The following is an 18,644-nucleotide window of genomic DNA, read 5'->3' as shown; positions in this document are numbered from 1 at the left end:
TCCTTCCAGTCCCCTTGCTCAAAGCAGGAGATTGTGGTCAGGGGATGAATTTAAAAATAAGACCCCGTTTAAATGCTGTTTAACTCTTTGGGAGCATGTTAACACCCCTTATTGAGGCTTCCAGGTACCAGGCAGTTTATAGTCCCTTGAACCACTTAATGCCTGCAATAACCCTACAAAAGACGTGTTTCATTAGGTTTGAAATGCGGAACTATACCAAAAGGTATACAGCAAAAAATAAGCTTTCCTGCTTGCTTGTCCACAGTTCCCCTGTTACCCGCGAGACCTCGGTTCTTGTCTTGCTGAGGGAAAGAAAGAGTTCAATCAAGAGACAAAGTGTAGAAAAGCAAGAATTTATTGGCCGCAGCAAATATATAGTTAAGGGAGTGAAACAAGGAAGGGCATAGACGAAGCCACAGGAGAGCCGGGCTGGGCTGCCCCAGCTCCCCGGGAAGTCAGAGAACAGGGGGCCTTGGAGACAGGCTCGGCCCTGGCTGGGCCGCCGCTGCCCATGGCTCCCCGGTTGGAGTCTCCTGGGGGCCCTTAGGGGCCCCTGCGGGGCATGTGGTGGTGGGGAGGGGAGAGGACGGAAGCTGTGCTCCCTGGAGGGAAAGCAGGTGGGGACCTTCATTTTCAGTTTAAAAGTTTGGGCATTTAGGGGAGGTCTTACAGCTGGATCAATAGAATATTCATCAACTTTTTGCTGATGTACCAAAACGAGATTTATTTTCTTGATTTGTCCTTGGGTGTGGCTGGCAAATGGCACTAAGTGGATTTCTGTTATCTGTCTCCCGGAGTAGGGTGGTTTAAACTACCCTCTGGTTGGGGAGAAGTGCAAACTGTTTGCTCTTACGTATCCTTGGTTTAGGGAAGATAGGATTTACTGGGTGGCTGTCCTGGAATTTTCCTAGCTTCTTACTATTCTACAACGCACCCACTGTCAAGTTGCTTGTGTGTCCTTGCCAGCTCTTTTTAGGTACATTGCTGTGTGTGTGTGTTGTGTGTGTGTGTGTGTGTGTGTATCTCCCCTTTTAGAGAACAACTGGGGAGCAACTCGCGGTCCTGCATCTTCGTTTTATTCCCATTAAAATCTACATTAGTACGAAGTCAGCGCGGCTCCTTCATCTCCAATGCGGCACGGTTCCCTAGGAAATGTCCCCACTTCTCAAATGGGGGGAGGGCACGCTGGGCTCGGCTCCGTGACCTGCCCCACGCGGGGCGAGCGGGCTTCGGAGCGCGGCCGCTTCCCGGCCTCGGGAGGCAGCGCCCCGCCCCGCGGGCGGCAGGAAGTGCCGACGGCTGACTCCGCGATACCCCCGCGGCTGGTAACGCCGGACGGACGCGCGGCGCGGCGCGGCGCGGCGCGACCTCGGCTCCGCACGCACAGCCTCGCGGCCAGGTCTCCTCTCTGCTGTTCGAGGTGAGCGATCCGGCCTGCGAGCCCGGAGCCCCGAGCCCCGAGCCCCGATCCCGGCGTCGGGAGCCCCGCCCGGGGCGGAACAGGAAGAGGCGCCCTCCTGCCCGGCCCCGCCTGCGGCTGCGGGCGCGAGGGGAGGGGCGGCCCTGGCGAGGGCGGCGGCCCGCGCGGAGGAAGCCGAGGGCAGGTGGACGGGCGGGCGGAGACAGTTCGGCAGCTCTCTTTCAGCTCGTCCCCCTCCCGTCCACCTTCGCAGGGCGGCGACTGGCGGCGCGATGGACCTCGCCGGGCTCCTGCTGGACGAAGAAGGCGCCTTCTCCCTCACCGGCTTCCAGGACTTCTCGGTGAGCGCGCTGCCCGCCTCCTCCCCGGCCTCCCCGCCCTTGGAGCCCGGTCTGAGCGGGGTTGCGAGTTCGCGTGACAGTCTGCCCGGGGGTCGAGGTGTGCTTACTTGTCCCGGCCGGTTGGGCCGTGGGCAGAGCCGCGGGGTACAGGCTTGGGGATAGAGGTGGCCAGCCTCGGAGAGCCTCACTTGGGGAGCCCTCAGTGGAGGAGGACCTTCCCCCTGTGGGTAGGCTGCTATTGGCCATCCAGCCGGAGAACGCGGGGCGGGGTAGGGGATGGGGGGGGACACCCGACCTGCTGGTCCCAGCAGTGAGACAGGCCTGCGGCCCCGCACCCCCTTGTAGCCCGAGGCCAGGATATCCTCTCAGTCATACCCTTCCTCGCCGTTACCCTCCACCACCCTCCTGCCCTGTTTCAGTTCCTTCCAGGACACCAGAAGCTGAGCGCCAGGATCCGGAGAAGACTCTACTATGGCTGGGGCTGGGAAGCGGACTGTAGCTTGGAGGAGCTCTCCAGCCCCATGGCAGGTGAGACAGTGCTTGTGTGACCGGGCAAATGGGAAGCAAGAAAATGGGGTTGTCAGTGGGCACCAAAATGACTAGGTGCAGACACTTCATAGCTAGTTTACTAGTAGTTGGTATAAGCGCTGGGTTTATTTATTTGTATTTGTTTATTTATTTGTTTACTTATCGCCAGCTGGGCTACTTACTTTTATTTTAAAAAATATGTTTTCTATTGATTTTAGAGAGGAAGGGAGAGGGAGAGAGAGAGAAACATTGATTGGCTGCCTCCTGCACTCTCCCTACTGGGGATTAGGCCTGCAGCCCCCAGCATGTACCTTGACCAGGAATTGAACTATGGACCCCTCGGTGCATGGGACAGTGCTCAACCAACTGAGTCACACTGGCCATGACCAGGACTGGGTTTATATTTCACTTTTTTTTTTTTTTTTAGCCCAAACGAGTAAAAAACATTGCTATCTTACAAATCTTTATCACTCTTGTTTTGTATAACAGGATTTTCCAAGAGCATGTTTATTTCTCAAATGAACAAGAGTGGGAGACAAATTTAAGTAACTTCAGGTGGCTGGTAAATAAGCCTTCCTACTGGAAGGAGCTGCAGTTCAAACTTGGGATGGACTTTTTGTCTCAGTGTGGGAGAATTGATCTCTGTTACTATGGTCCTGTCTCCAAGACCTCAGATAATAGAGAGCTCTCTGGGTCTTCTGCTGAAAGAAGTGGGGACTAGTGTGTGTGTGTTGGGGGGGGGTGGAGTTGTTTGCTTACTCTGTTTTCCTTCTGCCTCTGCAGACATTGCTGTGGAATTGCTCCAGAAGGCAGCCCCCAGCCCTATTCGCCGACTCCAGAAGAAATATGTAGCCCATGTGTCCCGGTGAGCCTGGAATTGAGGGGGACAGGATGAAAGTGTTTGGGACCTAGAAAGAAGGGAATGATTATCTCTAAAGAGAAGCTGTAAAGACAATGGAGCCGGTGGGCCTCAGGAGTTACAAGAGCTGAAAAGCCCTTGGGTTTAATTACTGATCCTTTCCACCACCCAGGGAGGCATGCATCTCCCCGTGTGCTATGATGCTGGCTCTGGTGTACATTGAACGGCTCCGGCACCGAAACCCCGACTACCTACAGCATGTGTCCTCCTCTGACTTGTTCCTGATCTCCATGGTAGGCCAGCCCCTCCCCTCATTTCCCTGGTGAGCCAGGAGCCCAATGTGAGCTCTGTTGACACCACGTCTGGTGCCTCTGCAGATGGTGGCCAGTAAGTACCTCTATGATGAAGGGGAGGAGGAGGAGGTCTTCAATGATGAATGGGGAGCTGCAGGGGGTGTGGCTGTGCCCACTCTCAATGCCCTGGAGAGGGGCTTCCTGAGTGCCATGGTGAGTAGCTATTCTCTCTCTCTCTCTCACTCTGTTTCCCTAGCCCATCTTTATGTTCCTGTCACCCTTTGTCTTTTCTCTCTCAGCCTTCTGTTTCTTAATTTCTCTTTCTGCCTGTCCTCCTTGTTAGTATCTTCCCTTTTTAGCCCTCTGGACTAACTATAGCCTTTGAAGGTGCCTGGTGTAGTGAGGCCAGAAATGGAGCATCTCTGCTCCCCCATTCCTCCAGGCCCACCTGGGTACACTTTGAGACAAGAGTTTATCCTACTGGGTGCTGATTATTTGCTTCCAGACTTTCTCTACTCCTAGCCTCGTGGGTCATTAGCAGGATTATTTTCTCCCTGTGCCATTAATGGAGGGTGTAATGTGAATGCAGATATGTGATGATTAAATTAGTTAATACATAAAAGCTCTTGGAATAGTATTTGGCACATAGTAAGTGTCAAGTAAGTATTACGCATAGTGGCAGTTGTAGTGCTGTTGCCGCTCTGGTTATTAAATGATTGTGGCTCATGTCTGAGCCTGGTTTGGTGCCCTTCTCTTCATACCCACAGGATTGGCGTCTCTACACTGAACCTCGGGAGATATTTGAGGTGCTGAGCTGGTTAGAGAGCTGGTAAGTTCTAGGAGTTGAGGGGCTTAAGGGCTGAGGCCTAAGCCATAGGAGCTAGACAGAGATAAGGGTCTGTATTACGGGGTGGGGGGAACGGGGGGGGGGGGGAAGGGAGGAGACAGGGAAGAGAATTGTCCAAGACAGTGGTTCCCAAACCTGCCTGCCCTTTTTGTAATCAGTCAGTCACCTTTGGGAGAGTGGGAGAAAATTATAAAAAAAATACAGATCAAGATCTCACCCTCAGTTTCTGGGATCAACAGACAACCTAGGAATCTGTACTTTTAACAAGTTCCCCAGTGTTCCCTGGTGGGTCCCTGGGAGAATGTAGGTACCATTGGGCCCGCTGCAGACGCTCTGTCTTTTCTCCCCTCCCAACAGTGTGGCTGAGCATCAGGGACGGCGACGGGGCTGGTACACCTACACAGACCTGTGTGTGCTGCTGGAGCAGCCAGCCTGGCAGCTGGCCCTGGGCTCTCTCTGCCATCGGCTGGCAAAGGTGAGAAGGAGTTAGGAAGGATAGGAGGCTTGAGCAGGTTGATGTGTGGTTGGGATGATGTAAAACAAATGCTAAAAGGGTTTAGGAGAAGATGGTGACAGAGAGCTCTAACTTGAACTTCTAGAGACGGGGTGGGTGTGTTACGACTATCAGAAGCAGATTTTAGGGGGAGGGTAATTGACACTGACCTTTCTTATCTTCTCTCCTGCAGCTGTCCTGCCTGTTAGCTGTGGCATACGTGAGCGGTGTGGCCCTGGCTGTGGCATCGGTGGCTGTAATACACCAGTCTTTGGGGCTGTCCTGCAGCCTGTCACCGGGCCCCCCAGACCTTGGACTGGCTTCCAGGTGCCTCTTGGAACCCTGCATACCTTCTCCTGTGCCACAGTGCCTGCCATCTCCTGCTAATGTCTCCAGCTTCCTGGAAGGCGACGTAGGGCTGCGTTCACTCTGGGGCAGTCTTCTGGCCTCGCTGACCCCCCCACCATTGCCTCCCCCAGACCCTCCTGCCCCTCCCACTCTTCTCCATAACTGTCCCTTTTGCCAGAAGCTCCAGAAAGACTCACCAACCTGTCATGCCTGCCACCATCCCAACCATACGGGGTCCCCAAGCCCCTGGTACCACTCCCATGGCCTGGCTCCACCCTGGCCCTGGAGCCCAATGCCTTCTCTGCTCCCACAGCCCCAGCAATGTTCCATTTTCAGCATCATGGAGCTGGCCCGCCTCAAGTCTTTCATTTTCCCAGGCTAGGTAGGGTTCTGAAGAATGCAGGAAGAGGGCTTGGGAGTCCCTGAGAACCTGAGGAGCAATGCTTGATTTAGATCCTCTCTACCTCTCTGGGTCCTTGGCTGGTCCCTTGTTATTCTGGGTGAGGGAGCTGAAGGGGTTATGGGGCTAAAGGACTACAGGTCTCTTGTTCTCCTGGACCTCAGTAGCTGGCTGCTTGGCCAGGGCAGTGATGGCGCCAGGGAAAGCTTCAACCAGGGGCAAGCCACAGGTGGATAGAGGAGAAGCCCTTGTCTCTTCATCTCTAGGCTCTGTTAGACTTAAGCTGTTTAGTTCCCTGGGACGGAAGGGAAAAGGTGGGAGATGGGCAATGTGGGCGAGGGAGGGAGGACATGTTGACCAGGTCTGTGTGACGTCTCTGAGGCAAGAGAGCCAGGGATTGATAGGGCCAAGGTGGGAGCTCGGAGGGAAGGCAGGGGAGGTGGGGAGCCCAATCCGCACCTGCCCCTGGAATGTAGTCTAAAGGCGCCCGGACTGCGGGGACCTTCGACCTTGCCCTTTTGTCTTCCAGCCTTATCATTTAGTACCCTACTCCTGGGCTTCCCGCTCTTCTGGTTCCTCTCCTGGGTGTTCTCTTCACAGGCCTCTCTGGCCGCCGCTTTGTATCTGGGTTTTTCACGCTTTTGTAGAACTGAGGTTTCAATAAACAGTTTCAGTTGCATGGCCTGGACTCTTCCTTCTCTGGCAGCCCTTGGAAGGGCTGACTTCCCCATATCTGCCTTTTAGCCTCCCTGCTTCCCAATCCCATTACCTACGACTCATTCTCTCTGAGCCCCATTTCAGAACTTCCTGTTTGATAGTCATAGGTTTCCATTCCAAACTTCCCTTCATCCCTGCTCCCAGCACCCTGGGCTCACTAACGCTGCCCAACTTGGGTGCATGGGGCATGGATGGTGACTGTGCCATGTTTGGGGTTGGCCATGACTGTTGAAAGTTCTGGGTGAGCACCACCCTTGTAGTTTCTGAATCACATCTTGAGAGAGAGGCCAAGCCACGTATCCAGCAAAGCCCCATCAGCTTCTTGAGGGCAAGCCCCAAGGACACCTATGAATCCTGGCTTCCAATCCAGTCTGTCACGTGGTGGTAGTTGGTGTTAAGAGCAGTCCCAAGCTGGGTTATCATTGGAAGAAGGAAAACCTTTCTGGGCAGCTGGACTGAGGGTATTTGGGACTGCTTACGATCACTCATAGCAGGAGTCTACTGCCTGCCTTCTGGGGGGCATTTTGGAAATGTATGAGGCACTTTTTGCTGCAAAAATTTGAAGGTATGCTACTGGCATTTCGTTGGCCTCGGCAGAATGCTAGATATCCTGAGATGCTCGGGACACCGCTTATTACGCAGAATTCCCAAGATGACTTTGGAGTGACCGGCTGCACATCCTGCATAGGAAAACCCTGTTCATCTTGGACTCTAGAACTATCTAACTTCACACGTAAACACAACGCCCTTTTGGCACATTTTAAAAAAGACTCCGTTTTCTAGGAAAGCACCTCCTTGCAAATTAAACATTACTTTGCTTTAGCACTTTACCATGAACTTTGTCACTACTTCGGAGCATCAGGTCACCAAGGACAGCACTGCCTGTCATCTGGTCCATGAGTCCACGGGAAAGGACCAGTGTCGGCATTGTGGCTACTGCATCCACAGGGATTCATATGGGGGTGGGGACTGGATCACTTCACTGCCTTCTCTTTCCGTTGGGCCCAAACTTTCACATAATGAAATACCTTTTATCATAAATTATTTTTATTTCTCCTTTATATTACCGTGAGGACGTTACATAGGTTGTCATGTATGTCATTCATTACCCATCCATTACCTTTTAAGGTAGTCCAAGGGCTTTGACCCTGGAAGGGTACAGGACTGTAGTGTAATGATGGTTCTAAATTGCGGTGGAGAGGAGGGAATAGAGTCTAAAATCTTCCCAGGTTATTTTCTAGATCTCCTCACCCCTCTTATCCTGCTTTACAGAGACTGGAACAAGGGATCTACATGGAGATTCTTGGGGGAGGAGTCCAGAACATGGCTCCCAGTTAATGGATGATGGAATTTGCACAAGAACTGGGCAAAGGTGAAAGGGCTGTGTCCTCTCCCAAATCTCTCATTCCTTCGCTCTGCTTCATTGGCACTCCAACCACCTCCCCACTCCAGGCAGCCAAACTCTGACTTCAGCCAAACTCTGACCTCTTACTCTACTTAATTCTGGCTCAGGGCAGTCAACACAAGACGAAAGGCAGGACAGCATGAGCCGATCACACCCCCAAACCATCCAACTCAGATCTGTGGGCTCCCAACGAACCCGGGCTCCCCTGTCTCCACAGCTTGCTGTCCAGAATCCCTCCTCCCACTCTTGGGCGTCTCTAAGTGGGCCTCCTCCCTGGGCCCTCGGCTGTCTTCTGGCTTTGCAGGTAGGAGGCCGATGTGCAGGAGTTGGTGCTGGCTGAAGCGGGTGTTTGGGGAGTAGATGTGGCATTAGAAATTCTCTGGAGCCCTGACTGGTTTGGCTCAGTGGATAGAGTGTCGGCCTGCGGACTGAAGCGTCCCGGGTTCGATTCCGGTCAGGGGCATGTGCCTTGGTTGCGGGCACCTCCCCAGTAGGAGGTGTGCAGGAGGCAGCTGATCGATGTTTCTCTCTCATTGATGTTTTTAGCTCTCTGTCCCTCTCCCTTCCTCTCTGTAAAAAATCAATAAAATATATTAAAAAAAAAAAAGAAATTCTCTGGAAATGTATTTCTGCCTAGTTCTGAAGACCACCCCTTCCTGTACCTCCACCTGCAGCATATTTTGGTCCTGGCTTCTCTCCTCTGTGCCTCGCACCTGCTTCTGCTTCGAAGTCTCCCCGCAGGAGGACTCTCTTACTCCCCTGCCCACCTCCTGGCCTCCAGCCTCTTTGCATGTGGTGTGTCTACCACCCTGCAAACTTGGATGGGCAGCAGGTAAGGGGGGGGCTCCCTAGAGGGAGAGGGCAGGTTCCAGGGGTGGCTAGGAGAACCTTGGGAAGTCCTTTTGGCTGCAACCTGTTTCCAGACCTGCTGGGGCTGCTGTTCCTACAGGCTGCCTCTTGTCCAGGCTCCATCTTTTGAGTTCCTTGTCCCTGCTCTGGTGTTGACCAACCGGAAGCTGCCTCTGGCCATCCAGCAACCTGGAAACTGTGAGCACCGAGCAAGGCTGAGGGTGGGGTTGGGTGCTAATCTGCGTGTACAGGTGTAGGTAGGTACAGAATTGAGAAAAGGCACCTTGGGGGTCTTGGAGCTGTGCAGGCATCAGCTAGGACTGCACTGCCGTGGGTCTCCATCCCATTTACCTCCTCTCCATGCCCCCAACTTTCCAGCCTCCCACCTGCTGCACCCGTGTGAGGGGCCTGGCTGCCATAGCCTGGAGCTCCGGGACACTTCTCTCCAAGAGGTAGTGCCTGGGGCTAGGGAGGCTCTGGTTTCCATTATGCAGGGAGTGAGCTGCTCTGAGAGGAGCCGGTGGGGGTGCTCTGGGGAAGGGACCCACCCTGGAATTAGGAAGTCAAGCCAAGGTCAAATCGGTCAAGCAGAATGTTTTCTCTGTCCTCTCCTCCACTCCACTAGGTGTCTGGGGCAGTGGTGGTGTCTGGGCTGCTACAGGGCATGCTGGGACTATTGGGGGCTCCTGGCCACTTGTTCCTTCACTGCGGACCCCTGGTACTGGCCCCCAGCCTGGTTGTGGCAGGGCTCTCTGCCCACAGGGAGGTGGCCCTGTTCTGCTCCGGTCACTGGGGGCTGGCCTTGCTGTACGTAAGTCCTGAGAGGCGTGGGGTGGTGACCAGCGGGGTGTGCGGGACAGGACAGGGGGAGGGCAGAGTTGCTGGCCCTACCAGATTGAGCAGCTATCTGAGCAGGGACAACTTTGTGGATTCATTTGGTTTCCCTAACTTTCACACAGTCTTCCGCTGACCCCCAAAGTGCCGTCCTTCCCTGTCCATGGGGGCTTTCTTCTCTGGGACCCTCTTTGGTGGAATTCTGCCACTCCTGCCTCCATTGCCTGCCTCTGGATGCCTGCTTCCTCCTGCTCCTCAAGTTCCTTCTCTCTCCTAGGCTTATCCTGCTCATGGTGGTCTGTTCTCAGCACCTGGGCTCCTGCCAGTTACCTCCATGCCCCTGGAGGCCAGCTTCAACCTCTTCAACTTGCACTCGAATCCCTGCCTTCCGGCTCCTCTCGGTATGTGGGGGTCTGGGCAGGGGCAGTCAAGATTAGAAGGGCCAGCATAGTACACTTGCTCAACCCACCCCCTACTCTCTGGCCTCTGTTACTCCTCTAAGGCTGGCCTGGAAGGATCTGGGGGGTGGGGGGTGGTGGTAGAAGGAGGTTCTTTTCCATCTCAGTCTTGCCCCTCAGGTGCTGGTCCCAGTGGCCTGTGTGTGGATCATCTCTGCCCTCCTGGGTCTCAGCGTCATCCCGCTGGAGCTGTCTGCCCCCACTGAGGCACCGTGGTTTTGGCTGCCTCACCCAAGTATGTTTTCTCCTAGTCCTCCATCCTCTTGCTGAAATGAAGGTGTCTCTTTCTTTCAACTCAAGATTTAATGAACTTAATTTCTGAGTTAAATCCTGTGTTTTCTCAAAACACACAGGAGAGAGAAATTGCCATTCTCAGGGGCAATGCCAGCCCCTCACCACAGATGTCTGCAAACCCCAGCACTCTCTACTGATACTCCTTACCCAATTTACACATTTATGTTACCTACCCCACAGGCATTTGAGTTAGTTCCCTGTGTATAAAGATTGCTTTTGAGTCTTTGCATCTGAAATCTGCTCATTCATCCATTTAATAAAGGCCTGTTGAGTATCGATTAAGTGCTAGGTACTTGATAGGGAACATAGTGATAAACATGACATGCATAGTACCTGTTCTCATGAAACATATAATCTATTGGGCAGTACAGATCCTAATTAAGTAGGCATTCAAGTAATGCAAAATTGCATGTGGCAAGTGTAACAATGGGGAGTACATTGTGTGATGAAAACTTATAATGGGGAGTCTGACTTTATCAGAGAGTCAGGAAAGGTATTTTTGAGGAAGTGGTCATTGAGGTGAGATATGAGTAGGAGCTAACTGGGTGAAGGAAGACAGAAGAGCATTCTAGGTGGAGAGAACAGCATATGTAAAAGCCCTGTGGTAGCCAGAAGCACAGCAAATGTAAGGATCTTAAACAAGGACAGTGTATCTGGAGTGAGGGAAGTCAGGCAGAGTGTGGTGGGAGATGAGGCTAAAGGGACAGTGGTAAAGTCAGACCCAAGAAGACCGGTAGACCATGGTAAAAGGATGGTTTTTATTCTAAGAGTTTGATGGTTTTCTCCTAAGACATCTTCAAAGGCAATGGGGCCTCTAGGATTCTTGTAGCACAGTTCTTTGGAGGTGGGGGGATGCTCCAGACTTGAGTCTGGCCCCAAAGTCACTCTTTCTCTCTCTTCAGCTGAGTGGGTCTGGCCCTTGCTGACACCCTGGGCTCTGGCTGCAGGCATCTCCATGGCCTTGGCAACCTCCATCAGCTCCCTGGGCTGCTACGCGTTGTGTGGCTGGCTGCTGCATTTGCCTTGTCCACCTCCACATGCCTGCAGTCGAGGGCTGAGCCTGGAGGGCCTGGGAAGTGTGCTGGCTGGGATGCTAGGGAGCCCGTTAGGCACTGCATCCAGTTTCCCCAATGTGGGCACAGTGAGTCTTATCCAGGTACGTGGATGGGATGGGGTGGGGGCTGTGCTGGAGGTGCAGGAGAGGGAAGGGAACTCACATGACTGACTGACAGCTGTGTGCTATACTCTGTTAGGCACTTCACATCAGTGTTCTCATTTAGGGAGGTGCCTAGAAGTGGTAAGGGGCTAGGAGTGTAAGGAAGACACCAAATCAACATTGAACTTCTTCTATGCCTCGGGCACTGTATTAGGGCTGGGGTTCCAGTGAAGAATGAGTCAAAGTCCCTGCTCTCTTCGGGACTTCAGAGAGGGAGTGGCGGACAATTTGAGAAACACACACACACACACCCCAGAACAGAAATAACGTAATTTCCCGAAAACAAAGCAGGTAGTGGGGTAGTGGTTGAGTAAGGGAGGCCCCTTTAGGTAGAGTGCTTGGGGATGCCCCATGGAAGGGTAACATTTGAGTTGGGATCCAAATGGTGAGAAGAGGCCACCAGGCAAACACCTTGAATAGTCAAAGAGGTGGCTGTGTTTTCTAACGTCTCTTCTTCATGTAGGCTGGATCTCAGCGAGTGGCCCACTTGGTGGGGCTGCTCTGTGTGGGGCTTGGGCTCTCCCCGAGGCTGGCCCACCTCCTCACCACCATCCCGCTGCCTGTTCTTGGTGAGTGAATGTATCAGCAGAACTGGTATTGACCTAGTATCCCCCCTAGTATCCCCCTAGTATCCCCCTAGTATCCCCCTAGTATTAACCTAGTGGCCCAACTGGTTGCTGTCGCTAGCACCCTTTTTTCCTGAATAGTCTCCCTGATACATGGATATGTATGTCAGCTGCCTTCATTTTCTCAGCCCAACAGAAGCGCTTGATTTGGCTTCTGGCAGAATCAGAAACTGCCTTTTGGTCATCTCTGTCCGTCACAATCTGCCCCACCCTGCAATACCCCCTGCTATGCCAGCCCTCACTCAGCTCCTTTGATGACTTTCCTATGAGACAGGTGGCGTGCTGGGCGTGACCCAGGCTGTGGTTGTGTCTGCTGGATTCTCCAACTTCCACCTGGCTGACATTGACTCTGGGCGGAATGTTTTCATTGTTGGCTTCTCCATCTTCATGGCCCTGCTGCTGCCGAGATGGCTTCGGGAAGCTCCCGTCCTGCTGAGCACAGGTGGGAGGGAGGGGGGAAGCCAGGGCTTGAGGCTTGAGGCTCTCTGAATTGCAGGCCCTTCACCCTTTTCTGGTCTTTCGTGTAAATAGTTCATCCATTGGTTTAGCAAATATTTATTAAGCACCATGCAAGTTCCTTGGGATACAAAAGTGCCTCCAGATGTTACAGTCTAGTAAGAGAAATTAGATGTGTATGGAAAAAACAGGAAGGGTTCAGATAAAGAGCTGTGCTGCTCAGTGGTGAAGAGATGGGTGACTTGTGGATTGAGATGATCCAGGTAAGTTTTATGTGTCTGCAACAAGCAGAATCCGAAGTAACCGCTTGAGCTAAAGCTGACCCAAGGTAAGTTTTATGGAGAAAGTATGTTGAGCTGGTCTTGAAGGATGCTAAGATTTAAGCACATTTGGTGAGAAGGTCATTCCTGGTGGAGGAACCATCGTAAAGACATAGAAGGAGGAAGTCATAGGGGATGTCCTGAGAGCAGCAAATAGCTCAGTGTGTTAGTTCAGCTTAGCAAACAGCACTGGTTCTCAATTGAGAATGATTTTGACAATGTCTGAAGACATTTTTGGCTGTTACAAAAAGGGGATGGGGAATTGTTACAGGCATGTAGTGGGTAGAGGGATGCTGCTTAGTATCCTACAGTGCACAAGACAGCCCCCCCTCAAAGAATTATCTGGTCTAAATGATTAGTAGTACCGAGGTTGAAAAACCCAGGCTAGAGCATAGAAGGTAAGTGGGAAATAAGGTTGGGGGTTTTAATACAAAACTTTCCAGAGCCTGGAACAATCAAAGCATATCTGGAGGGCATGTGGATGCTCAGGAGATAGGGTGTTGAGCAGGGATCCTGTGAGAAGGGCCAGGGTGGAGAGGGACAAAGGACGAAGGGGGTGGAACTACGATTCAGAAAGATCTGTCCTTAGTCCAAGACTTAGATTTAAGTCTGGAAGTATGAGACTCATTGGCCTTGCATAGTATCAGGGTTCCCCACCTGCCTGGTCCCAATCCTATAGGCTGGAGCCCCCTGGATGTGTTACTTCACTCGCTGCTCGCAGAGCACATCTTCCTGGCGGGCCTTTTGGGTTTCCTCCTAGAGAACACCATTCCTGGTAAGTTGAGGTCAGGCCCTAGACTGGGAATGGCCAGGAAGCCATCACTCCCTGGGTTGGGCAATGGCCTGACCGACTTCTGTTTTGCAGGCACACGGCTTGAACGAGGCCTAGGTCAAGGGCTACCGTCCCCTTTCACTGCCCAAGAGGCTTGGGTGCCTCAGAACTCCAGGGAGAAGGCTGCTCAAGAGTATGAGCTTCCTCCTCCCCTCCAAAACTTGTGTCCCTGCATCCCTCAGCAGGCCCGTTGCCTCTGCCCATTGCCTGAAGACCCTGGGAATGAGGAAGGAGGGCCTGCTGAGCCAGGAGAGACAGCCGACCTGCTGCCTGGTTTTGGGGAGCAGTACCCCCGGTCTAGCAGAGGAGAACTTAGGCCCCATTAATTCCAGGATTCATACTTCCGCTCTGGTTAGATTGCTCTATCTCCCAGCTTGCTGGAGAGTCAGCTCCCAGGTTCTACTTTCTCTTAGGGAGTGTGTGTGTGTGTGTGTGTGTGTGTGTGTGTGTGTGTGTGTGTAAAATAGGTCTACTCAAGGGTCTTGTTTCCCAATAGGTATGTTGCCTTTCCTTCTCTTAATTAAGTCCAACTGTTTCAGAGCAGAGGCCATGAATGAATAAACGAGATTTTGCCTGTAAACTATCTATACTTGAACTCTGGCATTCACTTAAATATTTACTGAGCGCTTCCCATGTGCAAGGCCCTGGAACTACAGGTATGGATAGGACAGGGTTCCTGCCCTAGCTGGTTTAGCTCAGTGGATAGAGCGTTGGCCTGCGGACTGAAGGGTCCCGGGTTTGATACTGGTCAAGGGCACATGCTCGGGTTGCAGGCTCGTAGGAGGCAGCCAATTGGTGATTCTTTCCCATCACTGATGTTTCTTTCTCCCTCTCCCTTCCTCTCTGAAATCAATACAAATATATTTTAAAAAAGCCACTTATGGTTTTAAAAGACTTATGTAATTCCTAACTAAAATCCAAAGCAGAAGGCAGTCTGTATCGAAGATTAAAACAATGCTATGGGAACAAAGAGGAAAAAGCAATTAATTCTGACTTGGGTAGTGGGAAAGGCTTTATTGAAAGCAGCAGCTCTGAGGCTGGCCTTAGCAAGAGGAAGATTTGGGGTTGTGGAAAATGCACCAGAACAATTTTCCAGCTCAGGTATCCAGCTCAAGAAAAACCGTAAGTTGTAGGAAGTACAAGATGATTTGAGGGATTTCAAGCTTCTCAGTGGTGATGAAGCCTAATTATGGCAATGTAGGGGAGGCAGGGGAAGTGACATTTATTGACAAGCCCAAATACAGGACTCCTCTCCTGCACCTCACAGAGCATAAAAAAAACCAACCAAACAAAAAAACAATGAGACTCATTGATCGGCTGCCACCTGCACACCCCTTAATGGGGATTGAGTCTGCAACCCCGGCATGTGGGCATGTGCCCTGACCAGAATCCAACGGTGACCTCTTGGCTCATGGGTGGATGCTCAACCCCCGAGCGGCCCGCCCGACATTCTTTCTTTCCACGGGGCCAGCCCGCTCCCCCTCCCCGTCTCCACCAGCGGGCCGCCCTGCCTCTCCCCCTGGCCAAGGTGGACCTCCAGGTCTGAGCGCTCCTCCAATCAGCTCCGTGGGCCCAGATGCCCCGCCCATGTCGGCCCAGGCTCCGCCCCGTGCCCCTAAGGCCCCGCCTCCCGTGGGGGGTGGGGAATGGCTCTAGTCTAGGCCTTTCGGTTTGCGTGGGCGGCACGCCTGCCGCGGGGAGGGTGGGAGCTGTTGCAGCCGCTCACGGTAGGTGGGGTCGGGCTCGAATCGGGACCAGAGCCGGGCCGAGCGGCGCGGGGCTGCTCCGACCCTGCGCGGTGCCGCGCCCACGGGCGCTTTGTCCCAGGAGGGACCCGCGCGCGGCCCACGTTCCTGGGCCGACCTCCCGGGGTGGGCGGGGCCTCGGGGGCCGCGCGCGCACAGCCCGCCTCCCGGCCGCGAGGCGGGGTCGGTGAGGGTACTCCTCGGCGGGCTGTTTTGTGCGAAAAAAGCAGCGGGTGGTTGGCTTTGTTACCCCTGAGGGGTCCCGAACCGCGCCCCAGTGCAGCCGAAGCTGTAGAAATGCTGAGGCGGACGGCGAAGGCCCCTCGGGCGAGGGCGCCGGGCGCGGCTCCTGGGCTGGCGCTGTCGGCGCGGGAGCGAGGGTTCGTCCCTCCCACGGGGGCGGGGCGTGGCCCAGCCCAAGGGTCGCCGGGGCCTTGCTGCCATCTGCTGGTTGGCGGGGGAACTGCGCCGAACTGCAGGCCGAGGGGCGGGGGTTGGCGCAGACCCGCGTTCCCCGGTGACCTCACCTTGCTTTTGGCCCTGGGCGCACCCCCACTTCCTTCAAGAATAATAAACGGGTTTGCCGGGTGGCTCAGTGGTTGAGCTTGGACCTATGAACCAGGGGGTCACGTTGGATTCTGATCAGGGCACATGCCCGGTTGCTACTGGATCTCCAGTTGGGGGGCGTGCAGGAGACAGCTGATTAATGATTCTTTATCATTGATGTTTATCTCTCCCTCTCCCTTCCTCTTTGAAATCAATAAAAATATATTAAAAAATAATAAACGGGAAAATATGGTTAACGTGAGGGTGAAAGGGGATCTTGAAGAATAAAAGAAAAAGGGGATAGAGAGCCTTAGACTCAATAGGACGTGGGTGGCGCTAAATATCTGACCTTTTTATGTGGCCTGTTGACCCTGGCCACACTTTAAACTCCTCCCCTACCTCGAAAACAAAAAAACAACGACACAAACCCCCCCGCATCCCTACAGTTTGATGTTCCTGAGCTTCCAGGCTTTCTGAAGTGACCGGCCAGGATAACCCAATTTTGGTGAATCAGACAGTACACGCGAGGTAGTGCCACTAAGGGAGAGAAGGGTTTGGCGACTTCACTGTGTCTGCGACCTTTGCCAGTGAGTTCTGGTGCAGTGAGGATTAGCTTAATCACGGTAGGAAATGTGACTGATGTACCATTCAACAAAAAAATTTTGAGGCTGCTGCAAATGAAAGTCACAATATTTCACTTGTCTACCCACTGTACAGATTAAATTACGTTACAAAGCTGTGTTTAAAAAACTAGGTTATGGTTGGAAGAATAATGGCTTAGACTGAGATGGAAATGCCTGGAACAAACCATGTTAACTTTGTTAATGAAACCCAAGGAATTTTCTTTATATTCTGAGATGCCCCCCCCCTTCACTTTGTATTTATATACTGAAATAATAAAGGACATTATAACACTCCCTCCCTTTTTTAACCCACAAGAAAAAGAAAACTTCTTGTCAAGTAGCCACAGTTGCTGACTATCTCCTAGGTTAAGGCTACAGACTGAGTTGTTGAAGTAGGAAAGTTGCTTTCTAGTAGTTCCAGGATGTGCAGTAGGGCAGGCTGTCATCGAATGCGGTGCCCTAGGGCGGGGATGTGGGGGATGAGTGAAGTGGGCGTTCATCATCTCTACCTCTGTGATGTACTCTGCCTTGTATTCATGACTTCTTAGTCTTTCAGGTTCTTCTTGAATTGGGATTTGGGCTTTCCTGTTTGCTCTGGACCCAGTGTTTATTAGTTTCTTATTTGTGTGTCATTGATCCCTTTGAGAATTTGTCCATCGCCGTGGACTACTTCTCCCCAAATGAATATATGCATGCATGCACAAATTTTGCATGCAATTCCAGAGGACTCATATACATAGATTCTAGATTAAGAATCTGTCTTAGGGAATATATATTTATATTATATATGTAATCATTTATTATATTTGTCATTATATTATATATATTTTTAGTATATGTATTTTGTTCAGTGAAAATAAAAGTGTATATGTATATACTAGAGGCCCAGTGCACAAAAATTTGTGCACTCGGGGGGAAGGGGTTCCCTCAGCCCGGCCTGTGCCCTCTTGCAGTCTGGGACCCCTCGGGAGATAACGACCTGCTGGCTTAGGCCTGCTCCCGGGTGGCAGAGGGCAGGCCCAATCCCTAGGTGCAGCCCCTGGTCAGACTCAGAGCAGGGCCGATTGCGGAGTTGGGGCGCCGCCCCCTGTCATGCACAGAGCAGGGTCGATGGGGAGGTTGCGGCGCCATCCCCTGTCACGCACAGAGCAGGGCCATTCAGGGGGTTGGGGCGCTGCCCCCTGTCACTCACAGAGCAGGGCCCATCAGGGGGGTTGGGGCTCTGTACCCTGTCACGCACAGAGCAGGGCCAATCAGGGGGTTGGGGCGCTACCCTCTATCACCCACAGAGCAGGGCCGATCAGGGGGTTGGGGCGCCGCCACTCTCACACTCAGGGCAGGGCTGATGGGGAGGTTATGGCTCTACCCCGTCACACACAGAGCAGGGCCCATGGGCGGGATGGGGGGTTGGGGCGCCGCACCCTGTCACAGAGCAGGGCCGATCAGGGGGTTGGGGCGCCGCACCCTGTCACACACAGAGCTGCAGGGCGATCAGGGGGTTGGGGAGCTCCCCCCTATCAGGCACAGAGCAGGGCTGATCAGGGGGTTGGGGCGCCTTCCCCTGTCACAAACAGAGCAAGGTGGATAGGGAGGTTGTGGCCCCGCCTCCTGTCACACACAGAGCCGCAGGGCTATCAGGGGGTTTGGGCGCTGCCCCCTGTCACGCTGATCCTGGTGCCGGGAGGCCTCGCGGCTCCGCTGATCCCGGTGCTGGGAGGCATATTACCCTTTTACTATATAAGGTAGAGGCCTGGTGCATGGGTGGGTGCCAGCTGGTTTGCCCTGAAGGGTGTCCTGGATCAGGGTAGGGGTCCCCACTGGGGTGCCTGGCCAGCCTGGGTGAGGGGATGAGGGCTGTTTTCAGCTGGTCACACATCCTTCAGGGTGGGGGTCCCCACTGGGGTGCCTGGCCAGCCTGGGTGAGGGGATGATGGCTGTTTGCAGCTGGTCACACACCCTTCAGGGTGGGGGTCCCCACTGGGGTGCCTGGCCAGTCTGGGTGAGGGGCTGAGGGCTGTTTTCAGGCTGGGGGTGACTGAAGCTCCCAATCGCTCCTTTTTTTCTTCTTTTATTTTATTTTATTCTGGGCCAGCTTTAGCTTTGAGGCTTGGGTCCAGCTCTTAGGCCTCCGCTGCTGAAAGTAGGTTTCTGGCCTTTGCTTACAATGTTGCGATCCTGCTGGCTGAAGCCCGGC

The 18,644-nt window shown here is 53.3% G+C and overlaps 3 protein-coding genes across 9 annotated transcripts in view; all 3 read left to right on the top strand.

The window, feature by feature from the left end:
- The first annotated feature begins 1,266 nt into the window (after positions 1-1,266).
- On the top strand, positions 1,267-6,208 carry CNPPD1 (cyclin Pas1/PHO80 domain containing 1). The gene is made up of 9 exons (XM_059703226.1): positions 1,267-1,420; positions 1,674-1,761; positions 2,181-2,289; positions 3,073-3,154; positions 3,321-3,441; positions 3,526-3,654; positions 4,209-4,270; positions 4,646-4,763; positions 4,975-6,208. The coding sequence occupies exons 2-9, from the start codon at positions 1,693-1,695 to the stop codon at positions 5,509-5,511; spliced, it is 1,227 nt and encodes a 408-aa protein (XP_059559209.1). The 5' UTR covers positions 1,267-1,420; positions 1,674-1,692; the 3' UTR covers positions 5,512-6,208.
- Positions 6,209-6,347: 139 nt separating this feature from the next.
- Positions 6,348-13,976, top strand: SLC23A3 (solute carrier family 23 member 3). Of its 4 annotated transcripts, none has more exons than XM_059703218.1 (12): positions 6,348-7,955; positions 8,326-8,483; positions 8,601-8,698; positions 8,879-8,952; positions 9,126-9,307; positions 9,612-9,735; positions 9,913-10,027; positions 10,989-11,242; positions 11,766-11,871; positions 12,203-12,370; positions 13,384-13,479; positions 13,570-13,976. In XM_059703218.1, the coding sequence occupies exons 1-12, from the start codon at positions 7,791-7,793 to the stop codon at positions 13,860-13,862; spliced, it is 1,833 nt and encodes a 610-aa protein (XP_059559201.1). In that variant the 5' UTR covers positions 6,348-7,790; the 3' UTR covers positions 13,863-13,976. The 4 variants fall into 4 exon arrangements, with proteins under 4 accessions (XP_059559201.1, XP_059559203.1, XP_059559204.1 ...); XM_059703220.1 differs by having other exon boundaries at positions 13,384-13,489; positions 13,570-13,720; XM_059703221.1 differs by lacking the exon at positions 10,989-11,242 and having other exon boundaries at positions 9,643-9,735; positions 9,982-10,027.
- A 1,185-nt stretch (positions 13,977-15,161) lies between these two features.
- NHEJ1 (non-homologous end joining factor 1) overlaps positions 15,162-18,644 on the top strand; it is an 81,039-nt gene continuing 77,556 nt past the window's right edge. For 2 of the 4 annotated variants that reach the window (XM_059703193.1, XM_059703196.1), the window contains exon 1: positions 15,182-15,263. The gene's annotated coding sequence lies outside the window, so the exon portion shown is untranslated. Of the gene's footprint in view, positions 15,264-18,644 lie in introns of all 4 variants that reach the window. The other 2 variants (XM_059703195.1, XM_059703194.1) reach the window with 2 other exon arrangements.

Source organism: Myotis daubentonii, chromosome 7 (assembly GCF_963259705.1).
Source record: "Myotis daubentonii chromosome 7, mMyoDau2.1, whole genome shotgun sequence".
NCBI classification, from domain to species: domain Eukaryota; kingdom Metazoa; phylum Chordata; class Mammalia; order Chiroptera; family Vespertilionidae; genus Myotis; species Myotis daubentonii.
Note: the sequence above shows the minus strand (reverse complement) of the source record. Positions and strands in the feature narration are given on the sequence as shown.